This window comes from Dromaius novaehollandiae, chromosome 10, assembly GCF_036370855.1.
Source record: "Dromaius novaehollandiae isolate bDroNov1 chromosome 10, bDroNov1.hap1, whole genome shotgun sequence".
NCBI classification, from domain to species: domain Eukaryota; kingdom Metazoa; phylum Chordata; class Aves; order Casuariiformes; family Dromaiidae; genus Dromaius; species Dromaius novaehollandiae.
This window is the reverse complement of record NC_088107.1, coordinates 21,766,399-21,780,230: the sequence shown is the minus strand read 5'-3', so window position 1 is coordinate 21,780,230 and position 13,832 is coordinate 21,766,399. Positions and strand designations below refer to the sequence as shown.

Below are 13,832 nucleotides of genomic sequence, written 5' to 3'. Positions count from 1 at the left end.
AAATAACTGGGCATCAAAAAACTTTTTTTTGTCCTAAGGGGCTCACAGACACACGAAGCAAAGTCCTAAAAGTGCCCAGCGGTGGTCCAGGAGCTGTTAGCTCGCCCTGCTTTTGTCGCCCTCGGCGCGAGTGCCTTGCTGGCAGCCGGGCGAGCGCTCCAGCAGGGACCGAAGCAACGCGCCAGGAATCTGCCTTGCACAAAGCTGGAAAGTTGGGGTGATGTTTCAGGAAGTGTCTCTCTGCCGACTCCATTTAAACACACTCAGTTAAAGACCACAGAGCTTCAAAATGAAGATTTTGTGCACAGAGTCCAGACATAGGAAAAGGAAAGTAATGTCATAAACTGTTGAGCAGCGTAACCCCGCTCCAAACAAACTGAGAGCTCTAGTGGTTTTTTCACTTCTTTTATTCTTTGCAGAGTAGATGTGAGGATTGTCGTGAGTGTTGCAAACCACAGGCTGAATGTTTGTGGTTCGCTTTTTGCAGTAGGTAAATGGCATCAAATCATAATTGTAAACATTGTGTTTTTTTTCTTTCGACTTGTTTTTGAAATATCATTGTGTATATTTTGAAAGACCTCTACACCAACAGGCTTGTGAAGCTGCCACAGCTAGGTTTGTGGCACAGTTTCTTCAAAAGATGCTTGAGAGTCCCAGCTGGTTCTTAAAGGCAGTCTGTATTAAACAGCCCCCCGTGCTGGAACCTGTACAATAAACTCAGACACATTAGTCTCCAGCTCCGGGCAGACTTCTAAGTTGCCGAGCTGGAAGGGAAGTAATCTGGTGGTGAGTGACAGGAGCGGAGTCGTCTGCAACACAGCGTTGGAAAATGGACACCCTTACTTTGTTTTTGTTCGTCCTGTATCTGAAAATGTGATTTCTGCTTTCAAAGATTTATGAAGCAATTACGCAGTCTTGTGGTTATTTTGCATAACATAGCTATCCCTGAAATAGGACTGGACATTAAATAATTCTTGAGGTAGTAGTGGCAGATGCTGTACCTAAAGCTTTGTTTCAGTAACCTTGGCTAATCACAGGCTGTAAATAGGAAGCACTTTAAAAGAAATGGTACCCATAAACACTAATTTCAGAAGAAAATCATTCCTTACATATGTGATCTAACTGATAAAAAGCAAAAATGAATCATCTGAGTAACTGCTTTCTAAATGTAAAGATGTGAAAGAAGAGTAATAAAAGCAGACGACACGCTCATGGTGTAAATTGTCTACAGCCCAGACGCTATCGTATTGCTCTTTACTTGCACTGAAGGCAGACAGAGCCGAGAGAAGAGCCCTCGCAGGCTCTCAAGCAGGTGCAGAGGTACTTAGGAGCCCGAGAGCTAAAATAACCTCCTTAAGTCTCCTGCGTCCCACCTCCTTCCCCTGCAGCGGATCAGCCTCCGCACAGCAGACGTGGAAACGCGGTCCCCACGCAGCTGCCGAGCGGTGGTGCTCGGGAGCACAGCGGGGAGCCCGGGGGAATCGCACATCCCTGCCCGCCAGCCTGCGGCTCTAAAGCCACCACGTACCATCAGTGTATTTAGTGCCTGCTCGTACTACCTTAGAAGAATTGTATTCACAAGAAAATCCATAAGGATACTAGCTTTGAAGTTTGCTGTGGTAGCTGTTAAGATGCTATTGCATGTAACTGTTGTTTTTCATTCTCTTTAAATATTTAAACTGTATTTGAAATTGGTACAAGGATATTCTTTGGGATGTGGAATATGCAGGTTTGTTGTTCCACTCTGCCTGCTTCTCTCTTTCTCATCCAAGGAAGAAAGTTTTTCTCTTAGAAGTAAAACTTCTCATTGATAGATGCTGGTTTTGTTGGGTGAGGTGGTGCTTTCTTATTTCCTTTTTTTGTTTTCCTAGAAAATGAGAAAACCACAGAACCAGATGATGTTAACCAAAGGCCGATGGTGGTTCAGTTCACAGTTTCAGTTTGCACCACTGAAGACAAGGGTCTATATCACAAAAAGCAGTTAGTCATCCTACCTAGGATTTGTGTTGGAAACTCTAGTGGACCAAAGCAGGGATGTGAGGAGAGCAGTGCCGTGTCCGTAGCAGTGAGGGGTGCCGGGTGCTCCTGACTTAGATACTGAAATTCCCCTACTGAGCAGTCCTGCTCAAGGAAAAGCTCCTTACTGATTCTGGTCAACAGGAATGTTCGCAGTCCTCTAAATGTCTAGTATTTTCTTTTTTAAACTGAGGTCCTCAAAGTTAGAGATTGTTTTAAAATGCAGTTCTTCTTTCCAGTTCTGTTTATATTTACTATTTCCCCATTTACTTTATTTTTATTTGTTATGAGAAAGGGAAAGGTTACCCTTGCCTAATTTGTCCTCCTATGACATTTGCTCTGTCTCATATCACCTGTTATAGTTTCCCTTCATTATTTAAAAAAAAGAAACAGACTCAATCTCTGTAGTCTCTTTTAATTCAATAGTATTGACGATTCTTTCTTTCTGGATCTCTTTTTTCTTCATTCTTTCTCTTTCTTTCTGTTTTCTAAGATGGAAACAAAGTAGCCAGATTTTGATGTGCGCATACCATATTTTCAGTGTTACTGTTGACTGTATCTCAGTATTTTATTGTTTCCTTTGGTTGCCACTATAGACTAAATGATGGATTTCATCAAGCTTCCCTGATGAGGTTCAAGTGCTTTACATGATGGCTTAGGATTAGAACACATAGGATGTAAAATTTGTTCAGTGATTTGTATACTTTATTTTGTATTTGCCAGCCTACACACATTCATCCAGCTTTCCTAATTTACTTCCAGGGTAGTCACAGTCTTGCATTTTCTGTAGTAGTTACTGTCCTATGTCATTTTCTGGATTATTAATAATGCGAAAAAATAGAATCTGTGCAAGTCATTGAGGGATTATGTAAAATGCTTTTGAAAGTTTAGATGTGAGAATAGAAGGAACATCTTGAGTTATCTGTCTATTCTTCCAAATATTCCAGACAATCAAAAATTTTCCTATATCCATTACTTTAGTTGCCTACTCCAGAGATCCCAAAGCCGCCTGGTTTCCATTTGCGCAAGCTGTGCTCTTTTGCCTCGACCATTTCATACTTATGCTTTGCTACCGTACGGTTTTCCATAATAGCATCTGACCAAAATCAGAAATAGCATGTTTTTGTTAACTGCTCAAACCCATCATTCTTAAATTCCTGCAGAACTTTATGATTAAGATCGTCTGGTCCTAGTAACCTCTTCTGCTGCTTAGGTAGGTAATTTGTTGCAGTGCCTGCTGCCTGGCACGGAGGGCGAGAGGAGTCTCTTGGGCCTTCTCCCACCTCTGCTAGCTACTCCTTACGGAGAGAAAGGGGGGTGGAGGCTGCTGAGCTGCAGGAGAGGCTTGCACGGAGCCCCAAAAAGTGCCCCAGGCCTCTGGCTTTAAAGCTGTTGAACTTCCGTGTGGTCTTGCTCTGGTATCGTGAACCCATTTGGGAATCAAAGACACCAGTGTGTGTGGAGAGAGATATTTAAAATACAACTACGCTGCAATTAAAGAGAGCACGAGATGATGCTCAGATTAGGGAAAGTATTTTGTGGAACTGTTGTGGTTTCATGACACATTAGACGTCAGCTTTTTCCTTTTTAACTTTCCTTTTGCTTGGTTTCCCCCATTTGACGCATCAGAAATCCTAGCTCCCCATGCAAAGCATTCTCCCTGGATGCTCGTATCCTGTTTAGACGGTTTAATGTTTCTTTGACAGATCTTGGAACATATTTGACAATACGCGCCAGGATCCCACAGGACTAACGGCCGTTCTTCAGTCTACAGATCTGGTGGGAGTCTTGCACATGCTCTACTGCGTCCTCTTCCACGGGACCATTTCCGATCCAAACACGGCGAGTCCCAAGGACAGCTACGCCGAGAGCACCATCCAGGTCGCCATCCAGAGTTTACGTTTCTTCAATAGTTTTGCTGTTCTTGATCTGCCTGCTTTTCAGGTAAGCGCTCTTTGAAAACTCATGTTCAGAGGGAAAATTTTAATCATTGCATATGTTTTCTTGAACTAAGTTTTGTCATTTTTGAGGTCTTTGTTTAGGGAACTTTCATGGATTGTTTGTTTTCATGCATAAAATTGCAAATTATTGTTGTTTCCACTCTGTAACTATGGCTAATGAAAGAGGTTTTTAACCAAAAGGTGAAAATTGAGAATACATGAAATGCTGAATATGCTCTATTACCTTTTCTATTGAAAAATACTCATTGTCAGCCTAGTAATTTTTATATTTATTAAGTCCCCAAAATATATAAAAAAAATTGTCATCAAAATCAAAAAGCAGTTTTTGTACTGTGAAAGGACTTACATCACAACGATGATTTGCGTTCTCCGGTGCTTTCAGTGGCTGCTTGCATTTAAGATTACACAACTGAAGCTGAAAATCACCTGATATCAACATTTTTCATTCAAGTACAATTTTGTTGACAAAATCTCTTTGGAAATTTAACTCTTCATATTTTTATTCACAAAAACTTCAAAAACTATTTTATAGTAGTCTCATTTCTTCTTACATATTTTTGTGGAAAGAGATTCATAGTGTAAGTGAATCATTTTGCCCTACTAAGAAAATGTAAATACTAATATATTTCTCAGATAAATTGGCAAAGCTGTTGTTTTGTTAATATAAAACACCTGTCAAAAAGCATTGCTTTGCAAAACATTATTTAGCAACATCATTCTTGTACAATTCATCAAAATAGGTTTCTGTTTCATTTAATGTGTAATTTGTATACAAGTTGTACCACAGGCTCCATCTGACATGCATTAAAGTTAGCAAGAACTTTGCATGCTTAAAAAAATTTAGTATGTCTCCTTCAGTTGCTGTTTGTTGACTTTGATTTTTAGGGTGTTTAGTATCTCTGATACAGCAACGAGCGATCCGCACATGGCAATGCTCGTCTGTGTAGAGTGAGCTGCAGGATCGAGGCCAGTCAGCTTTCATGGGGCACCGAAGCAATGTAGTTGCTGGAGTTGCACATGAAATAACTCTTACCATGCACAACTAACTCACTTTTCTTTCTGTAAGTCAAATGTTTCAGTGTAGCACTCTTCTACAGCATGCTCAGCAGCCCTTGGTTTTGGAAATGGATGTTTATTTGTTGATGCAGATATTACACGTATACACCAAGGAGTAAAACTGGACTTGGAATAGTTGCAGCTTACAGACCAGTCAGGGAGACTATGGAAAACTGCCCCAGCTGAAGGGCTGTCCTACAATATCTCAAGAAAATACTGTTGATTCGTAAAACATGTCAGGTTCCTCTTACGCTGTCCGTAATTGTCACTCTACCAACTACCATCATATCTGAGCATTAACAACCAACATTAAATCCCACATCCTCTGGTCTAACTACGTGAGTCTGTTCTACATAAAAGTGTGTAAGATAATTATTGCGTACAGTGTCACAGACAGTGAACCCGTGTGCATTAGCTCAGTTCATTGATGCAGGTCTCCATTCAGTGAAGCATCTGTGTTATGGAGATTAGGCCTGTCGGCCACCATAACAGGGCTCGACCCTAGGTTCCCGCAGAAAAGTTCAGAGTCAGATCAAAACAAATCAGATAATTTTAATCACGCACATGCCGTAAATACAGCTTGAGCTGGGTGCCTCCGAAGAGGGACCCTAACATAAACAAATTCTGGGTAATTATAGTCTTTTCGACTTACATTTCCCACCCCTCACGCGATAGTTAGACCAATAATAATTTTTTGGTCTGGGGTCTCCTGCTCCTCATTGGGTCTCATCGTCATTCTGAGGCAGGCTGTTTTTCTCCTTATTCTTGTTTTTTGCAGTCTCTGATGACGGTTGTACCTCTGTTTTTGTTGGGTCTGGCGGTTGTCTCCCAAGGTCTTATTTTTCTCCATTGTTTTGGCGTCTTCCCTCTCGGAGTCGGTGACATAGGTGCGCAGACTGTGTGTGGCTCCCTTATTTTCCCAGCCTGAACAAGCTCTGAGGCACGATTTTTTATTAAACTAAGTAAAGATTCTAAACTAAGTAAAGTTACTTTTCCCACGCTCGGCCTAAGGCTTCAGCAAATCTAGCTAAGCAAGCTTTATATAAGTTGTGCTAAGCAGCCATTTCTAGACAGTTTCAATTCACTATTCTTTAACAATCTGTTTAATAGCCTTACTGAACTGTAGACATAATGTTGTTTTTGGTGTAGTCCCAGCAGCTACCTGTTTCATTATATTAATATGACTTGTTTCTGTAGTGTTAAAAAATCAACATACACCTGAGGCAGATTACCCTCCATCCTGACCTTGTGGACTATAGCAGGCTACCAGAAAGCAGAGGGAAAAGATGTGGTTTATATATGGCCTGATTATTATCTCTAAGGAATAGTTTTATCATGTATTAGTAAGACTACAGAATAGGGGTTTTTTGATTAACAGAAGAAGTCTGGTATTCTAGAGTTTGTATTAGCACAGATGGCTCATGGGTATATATTTCATTTAATTTGACAGTCTAAACAATTGAAAGATGGTAGTGAGAAATAACACAGGAGCCTGAACTGATATTAATTCTGGCTAAAAAGGAAGCATAGTTTCCTTGAAAAATTAGTTTAACTTTTATACACAAACTCAGGTGCCCTCTGACCTGTTGTTATCAGGGAAGGTTAAACACAGAGTGCCAGGTCACAGCGTGTGTGGACAGCGCTAATTGAATGAGGGCCGGATCCCCGAACGTGGCATTCACATGAGCTAAAGCAGTAAATGGTCACTGTAGCGCGTGTTAAATTTTGGAAGTATCCTAACTTACCAGAATTCTTGCAATTCAACATGGAAAGTATCTGGAGCTGAACCTGTTTTAACTGCCAAGGTTTGTACTTTACCTGCCTAGATTTTTGAGTACACTACAGCTAAACTACACTAGTGTTTGGGATATATGTATATGTGCCTAATGCAGACTGCAAGGTATAAAATCAAGAAAACTATGAAATGAAAGAGACTTTCTCCGAGGCCTGCACTGCTGTTTCTTTAGAGTTAGGAGACTGTCATGCTCCTTCCTTATGCTAAAGTTTTCCCCTTTGACCTTGTGTCGTTCTGTCTGTTTGACATGTTTATTAAATAGAGGCTGTAGGCTGCACAGATAAAATCTAATTCTGAATCTCCACATTACAGCAATTTGCCTACTTTTTAAAAATGTCCCAAAAAGCCTTGCAGCTGAGTCTTCTCTTTTGGATGTTTCTAACTTTTTTCAATGTTTGAAAAGTTATTAGTTGTTATTAATCTTCTCCATTCAGAACATACAGGGTATTAATGAGAAATGTATTTTGCTATTTTGCAAAAAATGATTTGTCCTCTTTTGCTTATTACTAAGAAATATTATTAGCCTTAAGTTTTCCCAGAACATGTTATGCTTGTCAAATGAAATGGTCAACCTAATGCTATACTGAATGTCATCTGGCAGAATCCAATTTTTTGTGTTCTTCTAAAATTTGAACTTATTTTCATTTTGTGACTTTTAATATTATAATCCATTTTGTGCTAATAAGTTACTGAATGAAGTAAGAGAGCTGATTCTGACTTCTTCCAAAAAACCTAATTGTAACAATGAACATAACACTTGTGCAAAAAAAAAAGTACATATGTTTGCTGTATGTGTGATTCATGTAATTCCTATAATATACTGCTAGATTATAATTTCTGTTTGGGGTTTTTTCAGTCTATTGTGGGTGCTGAAGGACTGTCCCTTGCGTTCCGTCACATCGTCAGCTCGCTGCTGTGGTACTGCTCCCAGCATACCTGTGAAGGACTGCTACATGAAGTCATTATTTGTGTGGGCTATTTTACTGTAAACAACATGGATAATCAGGTAAGGTAAATGGAAAATGGGATCAGAAGTTATCATGCACACATTTAGTCATGGATCCTACAAAAACTGTAGTCCCCTCAACGTTGTTTTTGAAGCCCTTGAGGTTCCTTATGAACACAAATATACGCATTTGCCAATACAAGCTGAAGTTGCATCTTAGCACAAAAACACGCGTTTTATGTGGCCCTAAGCAAACTCTGTGTTTGTATGCACACAATGATGGTGACGTTGCGTTGATCATAATTAGCCTTACTCGCCGCCCAGACAGACTTAACTGATATTTTAAATTCCAGGTGAACTCCAATACAGCTTGGTTAGATGGCTGTGGTAGTCAAGCAAACCCTTTTAAAGCCAGCTCAGGTAGCTTTTTAAACTGTGTTGCAGTGTTCAGTAAAGTCATGTCCTCGAATGCCAGTGTCACCAACTCCCTGGAGTACCCAGAGAGCTCATTTAAGTTTAAGCTGTCCTTTTACTTGCATCTTTGGTAGTAAAACACATGTTCTCTCAAACAAACAGTGGAAATCCCCCTCCAGCTTCCTTGACTGTTGTCCACTTTTGTTAATGGATTGAATGACCTCTCATACTGGAAAGAATAGCTTATAAAATTATCCAGATGTGAAACTTCAAAACTGTTTCAAATCCTTTGGTCTTAAAACTCTCAGTTTCCTTGATTTGCATACAGCCCCTCAGCAGGCAGGTCAAGGCAGAAGTTGGCACTTGGTCTGTATTTTTGAGTATGTCGACTTGACTCTGGATGAGTAAAAACTGCATTATACTACCTTCATCTTTGGTGTGATTCAACAGGCTGTTATATTTTATGACATTATTTCTTTTGTTATCTCTCCATATTTGTAACAGCTGGTGCCGACTTCTGTTAAATTTGGGGGGTGGAGGGTGTTCAGGACAAGAAGCTTAGTCCCCTCAGTTAAGCTGAAGAGCAGAAGAAAGAAATGTTTCCACTACCAACAAAGGTTTAAACAAAAGCTGCCTGACCATGATCCTACAGTTGTCGACTATAATTGGAACATTATATCTTAAGGCTGACAATGCTGTCAGAAATATTATATAATTATATAATATAATTATATAGCAATGCTTCTGTGGTTCTGGCCAGAGCCTCAGGGAGGATGCTGCAGCCTTGCTGCCCCATGGAGCCAAATCCCGTTCGGGATCTCGAGGCTGCCTGGCTCCGGGGACAGGCTGCTGGGCCTCGGGCCCCTCCAGGAGAAACTGTGGTCTAGAGTCTCTCGGGAACAGGGATGGCCTGTGGGCAGTATTTTTTAAGATGTTCATTTTGCAAATCTGTGTGATATTGCTGCGATTTCCTGATCCCTGCTGCTCCGCGCTGGTCTCGCTGGCATCCAGAAGTGCCAGCAAACAATGTTGTCTTTTCTCTGCAGTTTAAAAAATGTCTTTTCTGGCACACAAGTATAAACAGATGTGATTCATTGGAACGAGAACATGCAGCTCTAAAAGTGCCAGGAATAGGAGAGGAGAGGGATTTCCTCCCGGGGACGTCAGCTCTAGCAGCCCGTCGCTGTTCAGCGCTGGTGCCGGGGCCAGGGTCCGAGCCCGCGAGCGGGCGCAGCGCCAGGGCAGCAGACGGCGAGGGTGAGTGCGGGCGGGCGGTGGCTAAGCGTGCGCCTGCTGCGTCTCTCCGCGGGCACGCTGCCCGGCTGCGCGTTCGGCGTGGCTCGAAGCCTTCAGCCTGAGCCCCTGTGGTTGAGGTCATGTGCCATCACCAATCTACCCCTGAACTGGGTTAATTTTCAAGATTAAAAGATAGCTTCCACGGCTCTGAAAGAACAGCTTAGGTCTTTGTTGAAACAACCACAGCGTGTCAGTGCTTTTTAGATAATAAAAGCAGTCTTCTGAGATGGCTTGCTCTGGTGGCACTGTCTCCAGAGATGTTGTGGCATACTTCTTATTTAATTTCTCACATTCATAGTGTGTAAGTTTTTAATTGAGAAAATGCTGTTTCTGTTTAGGTTTTTGTTTAAGAAAGCAGTTCTGTGTTTCAGTACTTGATGAGAACTAACAAATGGAAGGTGATGGAGAGGTCTGATCAGCGTAGAAGCTTGTACGTCCACCTGTGTCTCTTCAGCCCTACGGTTGTACTCCTAGGGGAGTGGTGCCTGTGCTATTCTAATAGCATCGCTGAAGTTCTGCAAAACTTCAGTGTCGCTCACTCAGGTACTTGCAAAATGTTGGGAAGATTATAAACCCGGTATTTTTTTCTTTTACTACAGGGCAGGCCATGGAACTTGCTTGCAGTCATTATTTTCAGGTGTTGTTAGTGTTGTGACTTCCAATATTGACATAGTGCCTTTCTGGAAAAAGGCAGTGCTTTCTATTCACTCACTTATGGTTTGATTTTTTATTACTTGTTCAGAGCTCCAAATTTTTTTCTTTCATTGTTGATCATCTGCAGAGTCCTACTAAAAATAAAAGATTGGTTTCACAGTGAAAGCTTTCAAACAGTAGACTTGAGCTTCTGCAAAGAGCTGCAAAATAAAAATAGATACACCAGACTACCTATGAAACCAAATATTCATAGAGCCTGGTAGCAAGTTTTTTCCTCTGTAAATTTGTATTCCCTCTTACTAATTTTAAGTTTTCATTCCTGTTTACTCTCAAAAGAAACAGTTGTTGAGAGCTTTCAGTGTGCCTTTTGTGATTCCTTTGTCTGCCCATGAGGACAGATAAAATGTCCAAAAAGAAATACTGGGGTAAAGAATTAATTATTCAAAATTTTGCAGGTCTCAGTTTGGAGAATAGATGTATTTCTGAAAAGGAAATTTTACAGTCTGTCAACCTCAACATTGACCTTTTGAAGTAGTACTGTGATTTAAATGAATTATTGCCACTGTGCAGTCAAAATAATAAAAGGGCAATTTCCTAAATATTTTACATTCATAGAAGAAAATCTACCAGGAGCATCATACCCTAATCATTTAATGTAATACAGGTTTGTCTGGTTTTATTACAATATCTGTAAAACTCTTTACGCTTAGTTGAGTGGCAAATTAAAAGGGAAAGGTCTTTTTTCTCTCATGGCTTCGAGGTTCATATTTCAGTAGAGCTCCAGGAGCTGGGGATGGGAGCGGGGCCACGCAGCGGGTCCCCGCACGCGCGCGCCCGCAGAGGCGAGACGGCGGCTGGGCTCCCGGTCGCTGCTTCCCCACCCGCAGCCCTTGGCCCCAGCCCCAGCTGATCCTGCGCAGCGGCGAGGAGGACAGTGGATCCCGAAGGAATGCATTCCTCCCTGTTTTGGTAGTGCTTGCTCTGTTTATTTTAAAAAGGCTATGATTTTGCTGACTCTGCCCACATATAATATATTAGTAATATTCCTTTCCTTTTTTCATATTTTGTTTTAACAGTCATAGAGCGTTTTTAGGACAGCTCCTGTCACTGAAGAAATAAATCACTTATGAACCTAAAAATTTCAGAAAGCAGAGAGTGTTTCTTTTAATATTTTAAATGCTTTAACACCATTAGTCAAGACTAAGCGACACTGTCTGTTTTGTATCGGCACGTGAACCTTTGTATACTATAGAGTTAGACAGCTTGCGTTTTACAGGACAGGGAGTTCTGTAATCATGCTGCAGTGTAACTCGGCTTTATTAGGCCTCTGCTTTGCATGAAGTATGATCAAGGAAACTGATTCTCTTTTTTTGCCACCATTTAATCTATTAGCGTAAGAAAACAGGTCCCATGATAGTAAGGATGAACATGTAAAACAAAACTGTAATAAAAATAATGTCCTATCTTTGAATAAGCCAATCATACTTTATCAGACTATAGGATTACAGTTTCTAATTAAAATGTTGTTGTTAATTAAAGATATTCTTCTATTTCATTACATTTTTATTCCCTTTCTGCTTTGGTTTAATTAATATAATGAATATAATTAGTATGCGCTGTCAACTGTCACTTTATTTGCATATTATATTGGATAATTGAATGTGGTCTCATAATTAAATTAACATGAATGACAGATGATTTGGCTTCTTTTGCATTGCTGTATTGGGAATAAAAATCTTTCCATATTCATTGTAGTTAGAGTGCATTTTTCATGTGAAAAGTCTTCACAGTTCAGATCCTCAGACTCAGGATCTTGCATGACAGGCCCCAGTTGTTGCATGGTACATGTGTCTTGTTAGGCATGTATTTAAAAAAAAAAAAATGCTTTTGTTCATTCAGTCTTTGACACTTGTATTTAGAGTGCTCTGTAAGAATCTCTATTGCCAAACTGAAAAATATTGTTATTAGACTGCAGAACATAAAATCCCTGTGAAAGAACTAGGGGGAAAGTAGTTCAGGTTTTAAAATTTCCATTATAAAATTAGGGTTTGTAGATAGAAGTAAGAACTTTTATTAGAGTAACCAATATAACTGGAAAAAATTGGATGCACAAACCATATATCCTTGAAGAAGAGATTTCATCCACTAAAGTTTGTCTTCCAGTTGCGTGAGTTGAGTGAATAAAAGCTTATTTATCTGTCCTTCAAAACCTTTCCTCACTTTTATCCCTAGACAGTCATGCCAACAGCAAAGTACTTCATTTTTATTGTCAAGTCATAACAAATTTAAATGTTAATATCTAATAATCCATATTTTGAAAGTAGAAGCACATAGAGTTAAGTTTAATGATATCACTCACTCACTAGAAATTTATCTGTGCTATCTAGTTGTGGAAAATTTATTGTAAAACATGTTTCAGGCATGCCATCTTGCTCCAGTTAAAGGAATAAGGAACAATAAGATTACAGGATATTTTGGGAGTGGAATTTCTCCTGTCTTAAAAATACCAAACGACACACAGCAGAATCAAGGTATAATAAATATAATGTTTAAAAAGATTGAAGTGTAGTATGGAAACCACAGTTTTGAAAGGTTCATGAAATTTATTACTCTTTTCCAACACAAACAAAACACAGTAGATGGTCCACAAGAAAGGTTTCATACTCTGAGTTTTTTTCCTCTTCTTTGCTTTAAATGACTGACTTATAGTTTCGTTTTCTGATTTTTTTTACATTCTTTCCACATGGCTGATAGTATTTCTATCATAAAATAACAGTACACTTTATTCCATGTTAAGCAGAATAACTTTATTAACTTAAAGTTTGTGCGTATATATCACATATGTATATATATGCATATGACAATTATCCTAAATATGGTTACAAATGCCCATAGCTTATAAGGGGCACTTGCAAAGAGACTTTAGATGAAAAGTTGCCTTACTTGTGTAGAGAAGTTATTCTGTGCATTTGACAGTGCTCTGCTTGTGCTGAGTTTCAGAACGTAGCCAGTTTCCTCTAGTATGTAGCAAGAGCAAGAAAAATACTTTTAAAATGGGATAATATGGTCGTGAAAATCAGAAATAGACAGGAAGACTTGAAAGAATGGTTATTTAGAGGTTTTTAGTAGAGGCTATCATTAAATTTTCATTATTTATGTTGCTTTTGGGGGCTATGCTGTGACTGGATCCATTTTGATCTGGTAGGTGGAATTTTTAAAAAGTATACCACAAGTGTAAACATTCAAGAATCCATAATTTTTGCCTACTTACTGCCCATATTTGTAAGTAAATAGTATCTGAAATCACTTTGTTCTGATTCTGGCAGTTTCTTTTCGGAGGAGGTATTTTTAGGAGTGTAGATTTCATGTTGAGGTTGTCCACTGAGTTCTCTAAACCTTTCAAAAAACATGTTTTAAACCTCTGTGCTGAACACCCTGGTAAATCTTACAGAGCAGCTGATTTCAACAAGTCCTGCCTACCATTTAGGAGACTTGGGAACAAGAAGTCTACCACGGATTAAACTCAGCTGCGTAAGATGGAGCAAGTTAAAGCAGCGCTGGCGTGCACACTGTACCAGCCTTACCGGGTCAGGCCACGCAGTCGCTTAGGTGAGCCGAGGGCAACCCCAGCTAGACAGTGACGAGCGCGGGCACCTCGGTGGCGATTTGTCCGACACCTCAGTTAGTGTGCTGG

At 40.0% G+C, this 13,832-nt stretch overlaps 1 protein-coding gene across 6 annotated transcripts in view; it reads left to right on the top strand.

The window, feature by feature from the left end:
- Positions 1-13,832, top strand: part of SCAPER (S-phase cyclin A associated protein in the ER) — a 193,762-nt gene that overhangs the window by 163,418 nt on the left and 16,512 nt on the right. For 5 of the 6 annotated variants that reach the window (XM_064517566.1, XM_064517565.1, XM_064517564.1 and 2 more), the window contains exons 28-29: positions 3,723-3,960; positions 7,685-7,834. In XM_064517566.1, coding sequence (XP_064373636.1) covers positions 3,723-3,960; positions 7,685-7,834 — 388 coding nt within the window. The remainder of the gene's footprint in view (positions 1-3,722; positions 3,961-7,684; positions 7,835-13,832) is intronic. The other variant, XM_064517568.1, reaches the window with a different exon arrangement.